At 42.6% G+C, this 21,986-nt stretch overlaps 1 protein-coding gene across 1 annotated transcript in view; it reads left to right on the forward strand.

Moving 5' to 3' along the window:
- The window catches only part of ENTHD1 (ENTH domain containing 1), a 64,089-nt gene that overhangs the window by 31,078 nt on the left and 11,025 nt on the right, over positions 1–21,986 (forward strand). Inside the window, exon 4 of the mRNA XM_026657484.1 lies at positions 13,570–13,725. Coding sequence (XP_026513269.1) covers positions 13,570–13,725 — 156 coding nt within the window. The remainder of the gene's footprint in view (positions 1–13,569; positions 13,726–21,986) is intronic.

Raw genomic sequence — 21,986 nt, forward strand, 5'->3', positions numbered from 1 at the left:
GATCCAGTAGGGCCGTTCTTATGGCCCAGGCTCAGCTGGGGTGTCGAGCCTGGGCACCACCATTGAAAGATCCCAAGGTTCTGGTCAGCTGGGAGGCCATCATTCTTCCTTATGTCTACCAATTCCCCTGCAATTGCAGATCCTGCAGGACAAACAGGCCTTTCCCATGCAATGTGCCCTGATTGACTTGGGAGTGGGAGATAATTTCATGGATTTCTCTATAGCTCAGGTCCTCAGCCTTCCAGTAAAACCCCAAAACACCCCAGTTAGGGTAGAAACAGTAGACGGATCCCCACTGATGTTGGGCCTTGTTACTCAAGAGACCGCATCTTTAAAGTTGTGATTGAGGAACAGCAGGAAGTCCTACAATTCACTCTTATTAGTGTCTTGCATCTTACCTTGATTTTGGGACACCTGGCTAATCTGGCATGACCCCCATATTCTGTGGTCGCAACACATTATCTCTTTCCCATTGAGCTTCTCCCAGTTCAAGAACCTGGAATCCTAGAACCCAAGCTGGAGAAACCCGATTGAAGAACCCACAGGCCTGTCCACATGGCGGCAACTCAACTGGGTCCAGAAACACCAATTCTCCATGACAAACCATGCCTCCCCATAAAATACCGAGACTACCAGGACAGCTTCGAAAAAACAAAATGCGCACACACAGTATTCCTGCATCATGATTTATGATTGTCCCATAGACCTGTGAAACCAGAAAAACCACCACCCCCCATACAGAAACTGCGCCATTTCCTTTGTGAATCTGTCTTGTTTCTGACCAACAGGGAGGAATTGGTAGCGAATCTGAAGGTGAAAGGCAATTTGGGGTGACTGATCACGAAATGATAAATTTAATGATTCTAAGGAAAGGAAGGGAGTGAGAACAGGGATAATGGACTTCAAAAAAGTAGACTTTAACAAACTCTGAGAACTGGTAGGTAAGGTCCCATGGGAAGAAAATCTAAGGGGAAAAAGAAATTCAGGGGAGCTGGCAGTTCCTCAAGGAGACAATAGTAAAGGCACAACTTCAAACTATTCTGAAGTAAAGGAAGACAGGAAGAATAGTAAGTGATCAATATGACTCCATCAGGAGCTCTTTAATGACCTGAAAATCAAAAAGGAATCCTACAAAAAGTAGAAACATCCTCAAATTGATAAGGAGGAGTACAAAAGAACAGCACAAGTATGTGGGGAGAAAATCAAAACGGTTAGGGCACCTGGCAAGGGATATAAAAGGCAATACGAATAGTTTCTTTAAATACATTAGGAGCAAGAAAAAGACAAAGGAAAGTGTAGGTCCTCTATGTAGTGGAGAAGGAGAGCTAATAACTGATGACATCAAGAAAGCTAAGTGCTTAGTGCCTATGTTACTTCAGTCTTCACTAAAAAGGTTAATGATGACTAAGGATACGATTCTGTCATGGATGTCAGAGACTCCGTGACTTTTCAGGACCTCCGTGACTTCTTCTAGGGCAGGTCTGGAACAGCTAGCCAGCGTCTAGCCCCAGGGCTGCCAGAACAGCTGACTGGCAGCCAGTCCCGGGGCTGCCGGAGCAGTCTCTGGGGTGGGGTCAGCCCCCCTGGGGCTGGAGCAGCAGAGGTCAGCCCCTGCCACAGGAGCAGCTGCAAGCCCTGGCAGAGCTCTGTTTTTCTCCCTGCCCCCCAGACTATTTTTAGTAAAAGTCAGGGATAGATCATGGGCTTCTATGAATTTTTGTTTAGTGCCCACGACCTGTCCCTGACTTATACTAAAAACACCCATAACAGAATCTTAACCTTAATGATGACCAGATACTCAATACAATTAATATTGACAACCAGGGGGAAGGAACGCAGGCCAAAACAGGGAAAGAACAGGATAAAGAATATTTAGATGTATTCAAGTCGGCAGGGCCCGATGAAATTCATCCTAGGGTATTTAAGGAACTAGCTGAAGCAATCTTGGGGCCATTAGCAATTATCTTTGAGAACTCCTGGAGGATGGGAGAGGTCCCAGAAGACTGGAGAAGGGCAAACATAATACCTGTCTTTTAAAAGGGGAACAAGGTGGTTTATAATTCCCCAGGTCCTGTCAGCCTAACTTTAGTACCTGGAAAGGTACTGGAGCAAATTATTAAACAATTAGTTTGTAAACACCTGGAGGTTAATAAGGTTAAGGAATAGTCAGCATGGATTTGTTAAGAATAAATAATGCTTAACCAATTTAACTTTGGACAATCCAAGACTTGGCATGCAGTAGCCTGCTTATTCTGGTGGCCACAGATGCGGGATGATGTCTGATCCTATATCAGGTTTTTTGACAACTATGCTTGGACTAAGACCTTTTGAAACAAGCCTTTTGTCCTCCTGATACAGTATGAAACCCTTTCCCGAACCTGGTCACATAAAACCATTGATTTCATAACAGAACTACCAGAATCAGGACACAACACTATACTAACAGTAGTGGATCAGCTTACCAAAGGCCCATTTTATACCATGCATATGCCTCCCAACTGTAGAAATTACTGCACAACCCTTAATTATGCATTTTTTCACCGCCATGGCCTTCCTGATCATCTTACCACAGACTAAGGCTTTCAGTTTACATCCAGAGTTTGGAAGGAAGTGTTTCATGTCTTGGATGTCCATTCGCATACATCCACCTCCGATCATGCCCAGACGGATGGCCAATCAGAATGGGTCAACCAGGTATTTGAATAGTATCTACATTGTTTCCTGAACCACTGCCAAAATAACTGGGTTGTGTTACTCCCGTTAGCCAAATTTGCTCATAACAACACAATGTGCTTCAGTCCAATTCAGTCCCTTCTGTCTCAGCTATGGGTTTCATCCACAGTTCAATCCCTCTGTCCCCTTGTCCACAGTAGCTCTTGCTGCCTCAGATCTGGTACAGACCATTCATAACACCCAGGCATCCGGAAGTTGCCATAATAGCCTACAAACATCATGCTGACACATACCACAAAGAGGTCCCACCTCTGAAGGTTGGTCAAAAAGTATGGCTGTTCACTAAATACCTACAGACCAACCAACCTATGCACAAATTGGATAATCAATACAAAGGCCCTTACACCTTTCAACAAATCAGTCCAGTGACATTTGAATTGCAGTACTCCCTCAGTCCTGGAAGATCCAGCCGATATCTCATGTATCCCTCCTGAAACCTCTTCTCAATGATCTGTTTCCCTGCTGGTGCCACAGCTCCCACCTCCAGTTCAAACACAGGGCCACGAGGAGTACATAGTTTGGGACATCCTGGATTCCCAAATACGTAGAGGAGTGAGCACTGTATTATTTGATTGACTGGGAAAGATTGTGGGTGCGAAAAATGCTCTTGGGAGCCAGCTCATCATGTTCGTGCCCCTGCAAAACTACAGGGATCTCCATGAAAAGCCTGACCCCATGGCTCCTAGAGACCAGCCTTGAGGGTGCAGGGGAGGAGTAGTGTCAGGCATCATGGGTCTCAAATCCAGTCCCATGGGGTTGCCAAGAGAGAGAGCCATACCCCCTGCACCACCACCCTGCAAGGCCAGACATGGAAACCAGTTGATACCCCTCAACGGGGGCTACACCTGCTAACTCAGCAGCATCACCTGACAAGCAGCAGGCTGCTGATTGGACACCTCTTAGCATAAAGGTTCCTGTTCCTGCCTTACCCTTTGTCTGAGGGACTAGCTGCTAGGCCTGCTGCTGACCAGACTCCTGAGATCATGTTCATAGCTCCTCACCTGGTTCCTGCTCCTTTTTGTTACCTCACCTTGTTCCTTTATTTTGTCCCTCATCCTGACTCCAGTTAACAACTCTGGCTTCTCGAACCTTGGTGTAACTTCTAATTCTGTCTCCAGTTTTGACCCCTGGTGTGACTTCTGGCTCCAACTCTGGTTCAATCCTTGCTGTGGCTTCTGACCCCAACCCTGATTTTAATCTGGGGTTTGACCACGTTACAGGTCCCAACAAAATCCCACCTATTCTCAGCAATAAATTCCAGCCTGCAGCCTGATTTATTATTAGTAGTAGTAGTACTGCCGTGGCACCTAGGAACCCTAGTCATGGAACAGGCCCCGATTGTGCCAGGTGCTGTACAAACACAGAAGAAAAAGGCAGTCCCTACCCCAAAGTGCTTGTCTCATCCTTGGGACTTATCTGGTGGAATCAGGTACTATTCAGTGTGAGTAAGAGTATCCCAATCTGGCCTAGAGTGAGTCCAGCCATCACATGGAAGCGGGATTATGCTAGCTGGTTAAATTAGCTCTAGCATCTGGCCATCAGTCAGCAGAACTGATGCCCACCTGGAACATGTTTTGGAAGGTCACTTATAAAAAAAATCTTTGTAAACTGCAGTGATAAGGTTATTAATAGAAATAACTATATTCCTGTAGACATGCATGGGTATTCCAGGACAATACTCTTTTCTTTCTTAGTAACATTTTGTTATCTGATCTCTAGTCTCTGCACAAAGAGGTTATATGATTAATATGTAGACTAACACACCTTTGTATATTTGGTAGCTTTATGAACTGCAACTTCACCTGATTAAACTGCTTGTTCTAGAAAGAATTCTGTGCTCTCTACCCTACTCTGAGTCTTCTGACAGGGATCTAGGGGAGGAAGGTTTTCCTCATTTGGACCATTGAGGAGACATTGCTTTTTAGATCAGGTGGATGAATCCTACACTATTTCCTTCAATTGTGGGAAAGCGGGAGGGACACTGGTGGCCTAGGACTCTGATATATTCAAATTTATCCTTGTTCTGTTTTCCAAAATCAATTACATAAGGGCCGGGAGCAACTGCCTCTTCTGACTGGTGTTTACAGAAGTGAATACAAACTCTGAAAGGTGGTGTGTTCAGCCCTTGACCAGTGGGAGAATTACTGCATCCCTGAATGTAAGGGTGGTGATAGGAGGTGGAATAAAGAGGAAGAAAATCCCAGGAGGGGAAGTCCCATCCCCGAGGACCCATTTCTGTGTTCCAAGACTTTTTTTTCAAATGCACACTATATAGTTCTAAGGGGCATATTCACTGGCCAGTGTACGAAATTCCCTGGGCACTGAGGAGAACATGCCCCAAAAGTTTTATGGAATCTTATGATGAAGTGGAATGCAGTATTGTCTCTGTCTCTTCCCATCTATTCCTGGCTATTATTTCTGAGGCTCTACAAGGGCCTGCTGTAACTAATTTGCTTCCTTCCCCATCCCAAATAGTTTTCTATAAATGGTACCCCCTGCTTTGCAAACAGGTTTGGAAATGAGATTTTTCATTTTAAAAGCATTATTATAGCATGGTAATATTCCACCATCCCCCTGCCAAGCTTCCCCTCTTATTAAATGTCAGCAGCACTCGCCACAGTCCAGCTCTCCCTCTGTTCAGCAAGCTGCTTTCACAGTGGATGATGAAACCTGGCATGGATAAACAGTAAATCTCATTAGTGATGCCCACACGTGCTGTGTAAGGGATTGTATGTGAGCTACAGTACTAAAGGAAAGCACACATTCTGATTACAAAAGAGAAATTGAGAAGGGTTCATCTCTATGGTTGCTAAGTCAGCACAGGCAAAGCTTGCACATATTTTTCAAAATGGCTTAACATAAATATATATTTCAACCCATTCTGTTTTCCATGCACAGCACACTGGAATTTAGGAAAACAGCACTTTCAGACTCAGATCCATGCTTTCTCTTTTCTTATGCTGCATGCTTTCATAGTTAAAAATAACTTAGCACTTATGTAGGACTTTACAGTTTAAAGTCACTGTCATTGACTAATTAAACCTCACTGAGGCCCAGTGATTGCCATTAAAAAGTCAACATTTATCAGATACTGTACTACATAATGAACAATGATGCTGGAGATACTGCACTTATTTCCTGTTCTCTGAATAGAGAACTATGATGATTTCCAGCACTGTGGTGACTGAAGATGAATGCTGAATTTTGAATGGTGACCACTGTAAGTAGTAAGCGACAGAGTCCTGTGGCACCTTATAGACTAACAGACATATTGGAGCATAAGCTTTCGTGGGTGAATACCCACTTCATCAGACGCATGTATTCATGGGTGAATACCAACATGCGTCTGACAAAGTGGGTTTCACCCACGAAAGCTTATGCTCCAATACGTCTGTTAGTCTATAAGGTGCCACAGGAATTTGTTGCTTTTTACAGATCCAGACTAACACGGCTACCCCTCTGACACTAAGTAGTATTATCCTTATAGTACAGATGGGAAATCTGACATGAAGGCCACTTTGCACCACCGTGGCAGTGTGAGGAGGTCTTAAAGTGGCTGTAAGTGTAATTTACTCAACTTTAAAGCCTCTTCACACTTCCAGGACTGCATCAAGCAGTCTTAGTGTAAATGAGAATCAAGCCCTAGCTTTGCTGCACATTGTCATTGCCAGAGCCTAGATTAGAATTCAGGAGTTCCTAGTTTCTGCTCTTGTACTTATATCCCTAGTGCTTTTTAACATGGCAAGAGCTTTCAAATGTACCTCACAGAGGCCTTGTCCACACTGGAGAAATTTGTGGAGCTAATCACCAGAAGATGAAGATCACTGGCATAATAGCCATAGCAGTGCAAATGGTTCTCCCACTACCACCTCACAGCGCATTGTCACTGCTCATACAGCTTGTGTGATCTACTTTCTTTACTTTGTCAGAAAGGAGATAAGTTTGCCAGAAAATACTTATGCATACAAATAGCACAACAAACAGCATGGAGCTAGTTGCATGCTGTTTTCACAGGGATCAGCCTCTCTGATTTTATTCTGATTCTATCATCGGCATGTATCTAAGGAGGCCATTGTATAAGAATGCTGCCAGCTGGCTTGACAGCCAATGTGCAGGCCTTAGTGGCCATCTGGGGCAATGAGGTGATCCAGGACCACCTGAAACTAGTTTTTCACACTACTTTAATGTATGACTGGGTATGTGAGCTACTGGTTACCAAGATGAGTATTGCTCAGGGTGGCAAAGAGTACTGAGAGAAGGCAAAGGGACTGAAGGTCCAAGAAGAACAAGGCTTGGGACAATTACAATAGATCTGGTTTATGCTGGAAAATGTGCTCCTTTTACAACAAACTGGACTGAGTTCTTAGCATTCGCTCTCCTACATAGCCTGAGGTGCTTCTAGATAGCATGGAGGTTTCTTGCAGCGCAATGGTGATGGAAAAAAGGAGAGCACTCGATCTGTGAATCAGGTGAACCAGCAAGACAAGGTGATTCCGGACACATTGCTGGAATCTCAGGATCCAGAGCTGGAGGTGGAGACTACGCCTAAGCCATTGCAGCAGGAGGCAGAACAGGAAAGATGCCCTCTACAGCAGGTATGCAGCTTTTTATTGTAAAATGTACCAATGGGAGCGGATTTTGTAGGCTTGAGGACAGAAGAATGGTTTCCAGGTTCCTATGAATGCTGTTCTTAGCGATTGTGGATAGGGGATAATGCCTCACATGAAGGTGGAAGTGTCCAACTCTCTCCCCAACTCTTCCATTCTCTCCTCCTCTACAGAATGAGTGATAGTTACTGACCCTCTCCTCAGCCCACCCAGTTCAGTTCCCCTGTAATCCACCAGGGTCAGCATGTCCCTCCGTAATGTTGCCCCTTGCTTTCCACTGCAGAGTTCAGAGTGGAAGTGCCTACTTCAGCTTGCATAGTAGCTGGCTGTGGCATGTCATGCCTCATGGCCAGACTCAAAATGATGGATAAGAGGGGAGAAAAAAAAGTCAAAAGTAACAAAGAAATCACAAAAAAGGCTCTAAAAATAAGATACTATTGCAAGAAAGTACATATTGAGCATATTGGTGTAATTGTTCATGTGACATTGTATTTCTCAATCCATACACAGTTTGCTGCTTGTATCTACCTGCACTCAAAAATTTTATTTTTTCTTGCTGTTTAATGCATGAAAAGCAGTTTTAGGCATATTTTGATGACATAGTGAAGTAGAGATAACTACAGACCATGAGAGTAGGGAAACTAATTATGCTGTCTATCCCACCAGCACTCAGAGATCAAATACATTGATTGAAATCTTGTGGAGATATGATTAATCTTAGTGATTTCCCCCCAGTATTCAGGAGTTATGTCCAAAAACCCGAACAAAACAAGTCTTCTAGCCTTACAATCAAATTTTGGGGCATTGCATATTTCCCTTGATCCCTACAGAAGCTCAGACAACCTCTTCATTCACAGCGCTGGTTCTCGAATATCAGCGCAAACAAAAACTGCTTTTCTTTCCCTTGTTAATCTAGGTAGAGTGACCATCTCCTGGCCAATCTCCCATCCTCACATTAATCTAGTATCCTCACTCACCCTTCTAAATGTTGTGTGTAAATTCTAATAATACATTCCTACCATCTCTACTCAAAGAAGAAAGTGCCTTGTGACCAAGAACTGGAATTCAAAACTGAAATGGAATGGTTACTTTTGATCACATTCCTTGTTGCATCAAGGGAGGGATGATTAACTCTTTCATTTCTTATTTCTCATTTTAGTAGCCTCTGTGGTCATCCCAGAACAGACCTGGGGGCAAGCAGACTGGACCCATAGAGATGGAATGACTGACAGACTTGAAGTCCAGGAAAAGGCAGAACAGGGAAGACCTAGACATGCAGAAGACATGAATAAAGCCTTGGACTGCACATATAAATTTGGAGAGCATAAAATAAATGACCTTTGAGAAACAGGAAGGTTTCAGACAGGACAACAGGGAAATGATGCAGGGCTAATTTGAGGCGGGAGAAATGCAAATGTAGGACACAGTTCCAAAGGGAAATTTTCAACTATTACATTAGGGCTCAAGCATAAGTGAAGTACTGACGCAACAACTAGCTGTTACACCTATGCCTGCAATCCCTGCACAGTACAACATTTTAAATCAGGATACCACTACTTATTGGATTACCTCCTACTCTTGCTGCCTCATAGCCATTCCACTCCTTTACAAGATCCTGGAAAGGAAAATTGGAGTCCCAGTGAGATGCACTTATGAACTTGGAAGATAGCATCTCTATTGCTTTTTATAGTGTACCTATGTCAATTTGTTTTGCTGTTGCAGCTGGCCTGCAACTTTGTGTATAATAGAGGAGCTTCTGGAGTCCTTGTAATAGCTCCCAGAATCCACTGCTTCAGATTGCCAAGTAGGGAACTGTGTGATAAAAAATCCAGAGGGCAATGCAACCACAACTTATGTAACAGAGCACAAGTGTGTATACAGGGCAAAACTGCAACCAGAACAGAATGGCTAATGTGGACACCCTGCTGCATTGGTACTTACAGCAGTGTCACCCCACCAGTTCAGTTACAAATAGTTCAATTCTCTACTGTAGACAAAGCCATAAATATGATTCCACTTACCTTCCACACAGTGTTAACCATTTTCCTTACCACATTTGCTAATTTAACTTATTTAGGCTTTTACAGAAGCATTATACTCTCTCAGCTTTATCCTCCTATTTGAATTGATCCTGCCGTGAACTCTCAATCATCAATTTCTGCGATCAGAATAATTTTTACGTCAAATGCAACCTGATTCTTGCAAAATAAAAACCATTATGAACCTTTGCCCCCAAATAGAACTGAAACCAAACCAAAGCTTTTGGAAAACTCAGTGATGATCAGTTAATGTTTTTACTGTTGTTTTTCATTTCAATGCAGTCATTGCATTACCTAGTTAAGGTGTGAAGCAGAAATAGAGAAATATCGTGAGAAAGGCTTTTCTCACTAATTCTGGCCCTGCTTTGTAGATCTAAGGGTACGTCTATACTTACCTCCGGGTCCGGCGGTAAGCAATCGGTCTTCTGGGATCGATTTATCGCGTCTTGTCTAGACACGATAAATCGATCCCGGAAGTGCTTGCCGTCGACGCTGGTACTCCTGATCCGCGAGAGGAGTACGCGGAGTCGACGGGGGAGCCTGCCTGCCGCGTGTGGACCCACGGTAAGTTCGAACTAAGATAGTTTGACTTCAGCTACGTGAATAACGTAGCTGAAGTTGCGTATCTTAGTTCGAAGTGGGGGGTTAGTGTGGACCAGCCCAAAGAGACTAGAATCATTATCCAAACTTTTGGGTAGTTACATGAACTGAACTACCAAGACTTTGAGTTGTGTCAGCTTCCGAGCGGTCTAGAAGGGTTTGGACTTCTGGAATATGTTGTTTCTTTGCTGTGAGAAAAATGAACAGACACAGACTTGGGATATTCTCTCTTATTCTACTTTTTAGATTGTTCCTATTATTTCGTTGACTAAAGAGGAGTAAAAACAACAAAAGCAGCAACAAAGATTACACGCATGTAGCACAGCACCACTTTCAGGGCTTTATCAGAACATCTTTGCGTTCAACCTTTAAACCCGTGTGTCACCAGTCTGTTTCCAACGTCTGTGTCTGAACCCACCCCAAACACATTAAAACTCTGTAAGATCATATACCTTTCTGTCATTCACAGTCACTGCCACCAGCCATATGCCAATCACAATTACTCCTCCTACACCCAAGGCTGCCAATCTGTCTGGAGTTGCCACGGCAGATTCATTTTAATCTGTTCTAGGAATGTCTGACTTTAATCTTGACTGCACTACAAAAAAATACCCATTGTTGATAGCAGGTGTCAGCAACAAAGAGAGTTAAACCAATGCTGAATGTAGTTTACCTGCAAGCGTGCTAAGGATAGACTTCAGCACTATTTCAACTGCATTCATTCCTGCCACCCTGATGTAAGCAACAGATACTTTTCAAGTGTAGACAAGGCCTTAATTCCCCATTCAGCTGCTTTAAGCACTGCTTTGTTAAATCTAATCTGTTAAGACAATTGGAAACCTGCTGTGGTTTTTAACAAAGGCTGTCAAGTGATTAAAAAAATTAATCGCAATTAATCGCGCTGTTAAACAATAGAATACCATTTATTTAAATATTTTTGGATGTTTTCTACATTTTCAAATATATTGATTTTAATTACAACAAGTGTACAGTGCTTACTTTGTATTTATTTTTGATTACAAATATTTGCACTGTAAAAAACAAAAGATAGTATTTTTCAATTCACCTAAGTACAGTAGTGCAATCTCTTTATCAAGAAAGTTGAACTTACAATCATAGAATTATGTACAAAAAACCCAGCATTCAAAAATAAAAAATGTAAAACTTTTGAACCTACAAGCCCAATCAGTTCTACTTCTTGTTCAGACAAACAAGTTTGTTTACATTTGTAGAAGATAATGCTGCCTGCTTCTTGTTTACAATGTCACCTGAAAGTGAGAAAAGGCGTTTGCATGGCACTGTTCTTCTAGCCGGCATCGCAAGATATTTACATGACAGATGTGCTAATGATTCATATGTCCCTTGATGCTTCAACCACCATTCCAGAGGACATGCGTCCATGCTGATGAGGGGTTCTGCTCAATAACGATCCAAAGCAGTGCGGACTGACATGTTCATTTTCATCATCTGAGTCAGATGCCACCAGCAGAAGATTGATTTTCTTTTTTGGCGGTTTGGGTTCTGTAGTTTCTGCATCAGAGTGTTGCTCTTTTAAAGACTTCTGAAAGCATGCTCCACACCTCATCCCTCTCAGATTTTGGAAGGCACTTCAGATTCTTAAATCTTAGGTTGAGTGCTGTAGCTATCTTTAGAAATTTCACATTGGAATCTTTTTTGTATTTTTTCAAATTTGCAGTAAAAGTGTTCTTAAAATGAACAACATGTGCTGCGTTATCATCCGAGACTGCTATAACATGAAATATATGGCAGAATGCGGGTAAAACAAAGCAGGAGACATACAATTCTCCCCCAAGGAGTTCAGTCACTAATTTAATTAACACATTTTTTTTAACAAGCGTCATCAGCATAGAAGCATGTCCTCTGGAATGATGACTGAAGCATGAAGAGGCATATGAATCTTCAGCGCATCTGGCAAGTAAATATCTTGCGACTGTGCCATGCAAACACCTGTTCTCACTTTCAGGTGACATTGTAATTAAGAAGTGGGCAAAATTATTTCCCACAAATGTAAAGAACTTGTTTGTCTTAGCGACTGGCTGAACAAGAAGTAGGACTGAATGGACTTGTAAGCTCTGAAGTTTTACATTGTTTTGGTTTTGAGTGCAGTTATTTGTAAGTTGCACTTTCATGATAAAGAGATTGCACTACAGTACTTGTATGAGGTGAATTGAAAAATACTATTTCTTTTGTTTATCATTTTTACAGTGCAAATATTTGTAATAAAGAGTAATATAAAGTGGGCAGTGTACACTTTGTATTCTGTGTTATAATTGAAATTGATATATTTGAAAATGTAGAAAAACATCCAAAAATATTTAATAAATTTCAATCTGTATTGTATTGTTTAACAGTGTGATTAATCATGATCAATTTTTTTGAGTTAATCGCGTGAGTTAACTGCGATTAATTAACAGTCCTATTTTTAGCCCTTTCTGTAAAGAGAGGAAACATTACCTATTTCAATGAAAGTATTTTCAAAGCTGTACTAGCTACCAGTGTGTGACCACATCAGCAGTCAACTGAGATGTTCTAATCACCAATTTTTGGCATCCCTCTAAGATCAAATAAAACAAAACAAGCTGTGAGCAGCACTGGGAGAGATCAGCTGGTGGAAATCAGCATAGCTCTAATGACTTCCTGGAAGCCACACCAATTAGCCCCAGCTGAGGACCTGGCCCAACACACCTGATACTGAAGAGATCTGGGTTCTCTTTTCTTGGGGAGATTTCTTTACTTTTCTTAGCCCAGTTTCCCCATCTGAAAAGAAAAATACTAATACCCTACCTCACAGTGCTGTAGTAAGGCTGAGTTCTTTAATATTTGTAAAATGTTTTAGCATCCTCAGATGAAAGGTGCTATGAAATTGCAAAGTAGTTGTAGTATTACGAAGCTGAAGTTGGGACTGGTTAAAGAGAGTCCTTATGAAAACACAAATCTTTTCAATAATAGCAAAGAAAACATAGGGCCAGAACATTTCTTTTTGTATCAACGGTCTTTTTTTTACACGTTTGCTCTAGGGCAAAAGTCACCGTATAGCAGAACAACAGATCGAAGTAAGTCCCTTAGTATTTTAAAAGGTGACCAGAAAAGCCTGCAAGACCTCGTTATAGGGTTCTGAGTTTCTCCTATAATAGATGATCATATCACTGACACCTAAAGCAGAACAGTGAGCTGCATTCTTTATGGTGCTTTAGATATTAGTGACATCAACGTTATTAGGGGAAATGCAGCCCCCTGGACTCAGGTCTCAGCATGTAGGTAAGTCAGAGAAGTCAGCATTCAGTTATTTTTGTTTTAAAAAGTATACTTGCAATGGCCTGATTCTCTCACGGATAAATGTCTTATCAGTCTTAAACATGTAAAAAATATTTCAGTCTATATTTAATGGCCAGTGGTTTTTCTAAAAATCAACCAAACAATTTAGGTAAGTTGTAATTTTTAACACCCTGCCCCCTTTCTTGGTTTTAACACCACCTATAAAGCTCGAGTCTTCACCACTTTGAGCAGCATGGCTTGTACCTGAGTGATCACTGCTTAACTGATTATTTCTGTATTGTCTTCTCCACCAGGACTTGATAGTATTTAGTGAGGATGAGCAGACCCCCGCCACCACCACTTTGCCACCTCCGTTTCCTGCTGAGGGCTCTTCAGATGGAGCACCACCAGTGGTGCAGGCAGCTGCCAGTGACTCCTGGAACAGAAGTATGATGGCTAAACAGTTCAAAAATCTGAGCAGGGACAGAAGTTCTGTATTAATACAGAATCTTTAACTGAATGAGCTTTACCAAAATAAGTCAGTTTGGGAGGCATTTTATATAACCACTTTACTGCTGAATAACATAGCTGATACATGGGGCAAAACTCACATCAGCTTTTGGTCTATGTATCCTGTGCTTCAAAGGAATAGTCCATTCCAATGAACAGGGAAAGAGTTAATTGAAATAGACAGACCTAAAAAGGGTTCAGTTTGATTTCAGGCAACCATCCATAAATTTGGATGCTTGTTCTGACTCTGTCTCCTTTGGTTCCTTACCTTCAACCCTCTCATATTAATTAGACCCCCCTGAAGTCTTCCCCTAACAAGGCTGCTGCATGTAGGACATCAGTTTTTTTGCTTGTCCTTGGGCACCCTCTGTATTTAAATTTTTCCTACACTCTAAACTTTCCCTGTTCAGAGGTGCGCACTGAGTGCATTGCTTAGAAGATTGGAATACAGCGGAGCATGAGACTCAACCAAAGAGGCTGTCAATACTGCTAGATAGCAGGATGTTCAAACGGTAGTGGGGAAGGGTTATAGGAAGGAAGGGACGTGAGGAAAAGGAGTTATTAAGAGGCAGCCAGGGAAGGGAGTGAAGGAAGAGGCTAGGGCATGGAGCTGGTGCTGTGGAAGGGGTCTAGAAAGAAGGGAAGTTTTTTGAGGCTGTGGAGAGAGGAGGAAATATGAACTGTAAAAAAGTTCTGAAGCATTTCTGAGAAAGGGTTGAGATTCAGTTCAGTTAATACTTGAGACCCCAGATGGTACAGTCCTAGTTTAAGAAGAGTCTCTGAAATGGAGTTATTGCTATACAGACGCTCCCCGGGTTACGCAAACCCGACTTACGCAAATCTACAATTATGGAAAAAGTTCCGTAAGCTTTTCTTTTCTTTTTTTTTTTTTGCGTAATTGTTGAGTATACGTTCCCGATTTATGCAAAATTCGACTTACGCAAGGCGTTCTGGAATGGAACGCCTTGCGTAAATCGGGGAGCATCTGTATTGCTTTCTAACAGCTGATGCTGGCTTAAGTTATTAATTGTAAGTAGGAGCTATTCAGCTTCTCCACAATATGTTTTGTATTTTTCTCCCCTCTACTTCATTAGGATAAAAGGCTGAAATCAGCTTCCTTAAGAAGAGTTCACGTGTTCCTGCTGCTATCTCTTCTCCTGCACCTCAAGTGAGAGTTGTGACATCACAATTGGTTGCCATGGAAACAAGTGATGTCACAAGCAGAGAATTAGGTCCTCAGGCGCAAGACATGGGGGCGAGAGAATAATAAGCAGCTGGAGTAGGTGAACTCTCAAGGAACCAAGATCCTGTTTTCATGCCAATACTTGTCTCCTTAGTGATAAAAAATGAGGAGGAGTGAAATGCAGAAAATCTCATGCTTAGAAGCTGAATTTCTTTTACATTTTTAAAGTCTTCCATAAGGCTTTATATTATAAATATAAATTATATTTAGGTATAAGCATAAGAAGTCTATTCGGGGTGGGGGTGGGGATTGTTTGCTTTTACTTCTTGCCCTTCCCTGCCTTTAAAAACATAGGAGAATGTGTCACATTATTTGTGTATGTGAAACAGGCCATAAATATGTCTTTCTAAAAAGCCTATCATAAAAATGGGGGGAGGGGAGAGAACAAGGATGAGGAGATTCATTTTTCTGCTCCTGTGAATGTAATAGGTAAAAACCAAAGCTGCCTGGGGTAAAAGCTGAACTTCACTACATGTAGGGCTGAAATCTCTCCCTACTTATCCTGCAGGGGGGAAAAAAAGTTTATCATCATACCATGTTGCAAACCCTAAAATAATACTGGGGTCGGTCATGTGAATTTTGGGAAAGATAGACAATTCAAACCAGTTCCACGTGCCTTTAACAAATCTTTCTGTGTAAACACACACAGTATAATCCCCCTATGTTTTCTAGACTGGTTCTTATCTCAGCTGATCATAGAATCATAGAAGATTAGGGTTGGAAGAGACCTCATGAAGTCATCTAGTCCAACCTCTTGCTCAAAGCACGACCAACCCCAACTAAATCATCCCAGCAAGGGCTTTGTCAAGCCAGGCCTTAAAAACCTCTAAGGATGGAGATTCCACCACCTCCCTAGGTAACCCATGCCAGTGCTTCACCGCCCTCCTAGTGAAATAGTTTTTCCTAATATCCAACCTAGACCTCACCCACTGCAACTTGAGACCATTGCTGCTTGTTCTGTCATCTGCCACCAGTGAGAACAGTTGAGCTTCATCCTCTTTGGAACCCCCGTTCAGGTAGTTGAAGGCTGCTTCCAAATCCCCCCTCACTCTTCATTGCTGCAGACTAAATAAGCCCAGTTCCCTCAGCCGCTCCTCATAAGTCATGTGCCCCAGCCCCCTAATAATTTTCATTGCCCTCCACTGGACTCTCTCCAATTTGTCCAAATCCGTTCGGGGGGGGGGGAGGGGGGAAGGTAGGAAAGTGGACGCAATACTCCAGATGTGGCCTCACCAGTGCCGAATAGAGGGAAAAAAATCACTTTCCTTGATCTACTAATGCAGCCCAATATACCGCTAGCCTTCTTGACAACAAAGGCACACTGTTGACTCATATCCAGCTTCTTGTCCACTGTAATCCCCAGGTCCTTTTCTGCAGAACTGCCGCTTAGCCAGTCGGTTCCCAGGCTGTAGCAGTGCATGGGATTCTTCTGTCCTAAGTGCAGGACTCTGCACTTGTCCTTGTTGAACCTCATCAGATTTCTTTTGGCCCAATCCTCCAATAGGTCACTCTGGATCCTATCCCTACACTCCATGTATCTACCACTCCCCCCAGATTAGTGTCGTCCACGAACTTGCTGAGGGTGCAATCCATCCCATCATCCAGATCATTAATGAAGATGTTGAACAAAACTTGCCCCAGGACTTGCCCTGGGATCTCCACTTGATACCAGCTGCCAACTAGACATCAAGTCATTGATTGCTACCTGTTGAGCCTGACATTCTAGCCAGCTGTCTATCCACCTTATAGTCCATTCATCCAGCCCATACTTCTTTAACTTGCTGCAAGAATACTGTGGGAGACCACATCAAAAGCTTTGCTAAAGTCAAGGTATATCATGTCCACTGCCTTCCCCATATCCACAGAGCCAATTATCTCATCATAGAAGGCAATCAGGTTGGTCAGGCACAGGCCTTGTCAAATTGACTGCATCAGATGTGTGTGGTACTTGATTTCAAAGATACCATGTACGGCAGAATGGAACCCAACCAAAGAAAGGGGTTTAAGATATATAGTATTTTTTAAAAGAAAACAGCTCAGCTGAAAGCATCTGCACTAATTATAATTCACCTTACAGCTCTATCCCTTTTCTCTCAATATGTTATCCAACGTTTTGATTTACGCTGTCACCATTTCAATCTCATTTTTGCTGAATAGGATACCACTGGTAAGTATATTTGGAAAACATACAGCTCTGAATCTGAGCATGCCAGGATGTTCCCCAGTTTTGAGTTTCTGGCTTTTGCAGGACTATGGTAGGTTGCATAGTAGGTTGTTATGCTTGTCTTTCCATTCTAGTTTCAATTAACGTTTCCCCCCATATGTTCAGTAGAGGCTTACTGTTAGAATGGTGGAGAGTGCTGCAAGGTGTATAGGGGAGCAGAGTGCTGGACTAGGAGGGACTCTGCAGATCAGGAATGAATTGTATTTTTTAATAATTATTTATATTGCGGTAGCACCTAGAGACCCCAATTAGGGCCTCATTAGGCTATGTGCCAAACACAACAGTAAATGACAGTCCCTGCCCCAAAGAGCTTAACATTCCTACCTTATGAGACGCAATAGGTGGATAAAAAAAGGAGGGGGGAGCAAGTGAAATAATTAGGATAGGATAATAATCAGCAGAACAGTGTGTGAAAGCTTACCTAGCACTTGCTTGTACTGTCCTGACCCTGGCTATCAAGTACTTTTCAGTCTCAATTCTAGGAATGAGAAAACTGCAAACACACACACACACGTCTTCAATCAGATTTTACATGTTAACCAAGATGTGGAAAGTTAATACTCAGAGTTAGTTATTCTAGTTGTATAAGCAGACCCAATAGTCAGACTTATTAGCGCAGTCTAGTAAACCACCTTGAGTGTTTTTCATCTACAAATTCCATTTCCAGAACTACTCAGTACCCATTAAGAACAGAGAAAAGGTATAGTTCAATTTTTAAAAAGCAGCAGCAAGCTGAAATTGGTGCATGCGGCTTAGTTCTAGATAAAGTGACAGCAGTTAAACCACAGTTGAAACCCCAAAGAGAGGATGGCTGAGAAATAGAAGCATATCCTAAAAACCTGCAGCATTCTCTTTTCATATAACATAAATGAGGTATGACTGCAATCATAGTCACTGAACACATGACACTTAAGTGACTTCCTTTCCCCCTGCCTTTGAAAAACCTAATTTCCTTCTTCTAGTTGCTCATTCTAGAAGGCGGTTGTCTGCAGTGCATCGCTGTGAAATTCAATGCAGCCCTTATTACAACCACCAAAAAACCCAACAACCACCAAAAAACCTTCAGATACAGAGAAAAATCATCAAAAGAGAAGGTTTCCAGAAACTAGTCAAAATACAAACCCAGCATGGGAAAAGGGAATGGGATTTAACAATGTCTGACACCTAAACATTCTGTTTGAACTGGTCTTATGTATGTTAAGGAATAATGGGCCAGACCTTCAACTAGTGTGAACTGGCATTGCTCCATTGAAGTCAGTGGCGCTACAACAACTGAGGATTGGTGCAGTATCTTTGTTCTGTAAATTCCTAAAGAAATGTCAGTATTCTATCAGATTGCCTTTATTATTAGCCACATTTTTCAACAAGAAGCTGGTTTTGAAACAAGGCTCTGAGGTGAGAGAGAGACTTCCTTTGAGGGATTTGACACATACGGTAGGTCTACACTGCAATAAAACACCCACGGCTGCCCATTTTAGCTGATTGGGGGTAGACATTTAGGCTGGAGCCTGGGCTCAGAAACTTTTCTCCCTCACGGGGTCCCAGAGCCCAAATGCCTCAGTGGCGGCGTGGCTGTCCCTTGATACGAGGATGATGTCTGCCAGGGGGAAAAGTCATGATGAGATGTAAGATGGCTGAGGAGTCCAATCTGCGCTCTAAGGGTTTTTCCACGTATGTGACAGGTGGTTGCTTGGAGAAAGCACAACTGCTGGCTGGGATGCTGTACACTTTCCTTCCTCCTCTGCTGTTTCTCAGTCTCTTGAGCAAGGCGATTCTCTTCAAAACAGGCTGAGGCTTGATGTATGATGCGATGCCATTGCAGTCTATTGCCAGACAGCTCTTAACAATTCGTGGGGTCAATACCTCCCTTCTTAAGATATACTTTAATGGTACCCTTGTAGTGTTTCCTCTGTCCCCCACGGGTCCTCTTACCATGACTAAGTTGAGAAAAGAGGACTTGCTTCGGAAGATGAGCATCAGCCATCCTCACACAATGACCAGCCCAGTGAAGTTGATGTTTCATAATCTTCGCCTCAACTGGTGATGTTAGCTGCAGAGAGAATGCTGCCATTGGTACGATGGTTTTCCTATCCGATACGGAGAAACTTCCTAAGGCAGCACTGTTGGTACCACTCCAGATGCTTAAGATGGCTTCGGTATGTCACCCACGTCTCACACCCATAAAGGAGATTGGGGATGACTGCTGCATTGTAGACCAGGATCTTAGTTTCCATCTGCAGATCTCTGTCAAAGGCGTGATGAAACAACTTTCTGAAGGATGTGCTAGCATAGCAGATCCTATGTTCGAGCTCCACATTAAGATCCAAATGTCTACACGGCAGTTTTATAGCCCTGCAGTCCAAGGCCCACAAGCCCACGTCAGTGAGGTGCCAGAGCTCAGGCTCCAGCCCAAACCTAAACGTCTACACTGCAATTTTACAGCCCCACAGCCCAAGTCAACTGACATGGACCAGCGGTGGGTATTTTATTGCAGTGTAGACATACCCTGTATATGTTTGTGTGCGGGGTCTGAGAAGCCAGACACTGAAGGGGGAAGTTTTGGCTATTTAGACAACAAGCAACTTTCAGTCCTTTTTTAAATGGTTAGATGGACAATTATTCTGCAAGCTTTACAGCCCAGCTTGCAGTGTCTCATTGTTGTTATCCTGTCAGGCAGTTAATGTTTAAAACCATTTATTTTCTGTTTTCATGGCTGCACCTCAAGAAATGCATTCTATTTTATCTACACTGAAATGGATCTGACTGTTCTGTTTGGGAAAATATTGACTGTAATGTCCTGGAGTGGTCTGTTTGCCTGTTTTCAAATTCAAAACAAAGTAAAGAGGAATTAACTGATGAATTGTTGGTCTCACAGCAGAGAAAATTAGCCCCTAGAAATTGCCCTGGCACTGCCTAGGGGTAGGCTGGGCACCAAATGGGCCACACCAAAAGGCTAAAAGCAGTTTCACCCTCCATTCCCCTGACACAGCTCTGTCAGGGCATGCCAATTCTAACCTACAGCCCCTCCCTTGAACACATTAACTAAGACATTAAAAAGAAAACAGGCAAAAGAGTAGTGCAATAGCCCACTGTATGTTGCCTTGCCCATCATGGGCTGAGAACATGGCATACTCAGTCCCTCTGGGGGATGGTTCACATCCCGTTGCTCCCAAGCAGTGCTCTCCAGCTAAAACTGAGGGCAGCCCTGATGGGTTTTAGACTAGAGACAATTAACCCAATTCTAATGCTCCTTGGAGAACAAATATCTGAGAATGGGCTCTTCAGTTTAGCAGAGAAAGGTACAACATGATCCAATGGCTGGAAGTTGAAGCTAGACAAATTCGGACTGGGAATGATGCATAAATTTTTAACAGTGAGGGTAATTGCCATTGGAACAACTTATCAAGGGTTGTGGTGGATTCTCCATCACTGGCAATTTTAAAATCAAGACTGGCTGTTTTTCTAAAAGATCTCCTGTAGGAATTATTTAGGGGTGGCCTGTGTTATACAGGAGGTCAGACTAGATGATCACAGTGGTCCCTTCTGGCCTCAGAATCTAGGACTCTAGAGCAGGGGTCGGCAACCTTTCAGAAGTCATGTGCCAAGTCTTCATTTATTCACTCTGATTTAAGGTTTCGCGTGCCAGGAATACATTCTAACCTTTTTAGAAGGTCTCTTTACATACAACAATAGTTTAGTTATATATTATAGACTTATAGAAAGTAAATAAGGTTCTTAAAATGTTTAAGAAGCTTCATTTAAAATTAAATTAAAATGCAGAGCCTCCCGGACCGGTGGCCAGGACCCGGGCAGTGTGAGTGCCACTGAAAAATCAGCTCACGTGCTGCCTTTGGCACGCGTGCCATAGGTTGCCTACTCCTGCTCTAGTGGGAGCAGTAGGACACAGAACCTTCCATGGGCTGAAAAAGTCAATTAGGGAAAATTGTAGGAGGGCATACTGTGACTATTCTACCTGCCCAGGTTTCAGTACTCCCCCATACTGATTGCCCAGGCAGGGCTAAAGCCTGCAGCCCATTTTTTCTACCAAGGCTAAAGGATAAGTAATTAGACTGCTGGCATGATAGTGGAGGACAGGTGCAGATGGGGTTCATTTAAACTGCAAGGCTCAGCTGTCAAGTATAAAAAGGAGAAAGAACAAAGGTGGTGGAAAGACGTTGGTCTCAGCCTGATGGTCGTTTGGCTGCTACAACGTGCACCTTGGAAAGAGAAAAATCTTGTCCTTTGTTGATTTTTCTGCTTGTATCCAGAAAGGGGGAGAATTATTTTTTACAAGATTAAATTCTGGAAAAAAGAACAACTGTTTTTGTTTTCTATTTGGTGAGCTACTTGGGCGTGGGGAGCCCACTCTGACAGATCCTAGGGGTCCTGACTCCTCCTTAAACAAAAAGGATCATTAATAACATTGTAGCTATATAAGCTAAAATGAGATTAACAATCCTTATGCTTAGGTCGGCGTGAAGGTGTCAGGAATAGTTCCAGCCCTCATGCACATCATTACATAATTACTAGGACTGTTAACCATGCCCTGAAGATTCTTATATTGTCCATTGCTGGAGACAACCTATAGGACGAAAGGAACCAGTGATCTGATTAAAGTACAACAACTCATATGCTCCAGATGACATATAATGCAATATAAAAGAATTATGGCTCTGCTCTCACCTGCATGGGTGTAGATAAGGTATAACAACTGAAGTCAATATTTCCACTAATGTAAAACTGGTGTAAGTGAG

This window comes from Terrapene carolina, unplaced genomic scaffold (genome assembly GCF_002925995.2).
Source record: "Terrapene carolina triunguis isolate 2854851 unplaced genomic scaffold, T_m_triunguis-2.0 Scaffold247, whole genome shotgun sequence".
Classification (NCBI taxonomy): domain Eukaryota; kingdom Metazoa; phylum Chordata; order Testudines; family Emydidae; genus Terrapene; species Terrapene triunguis.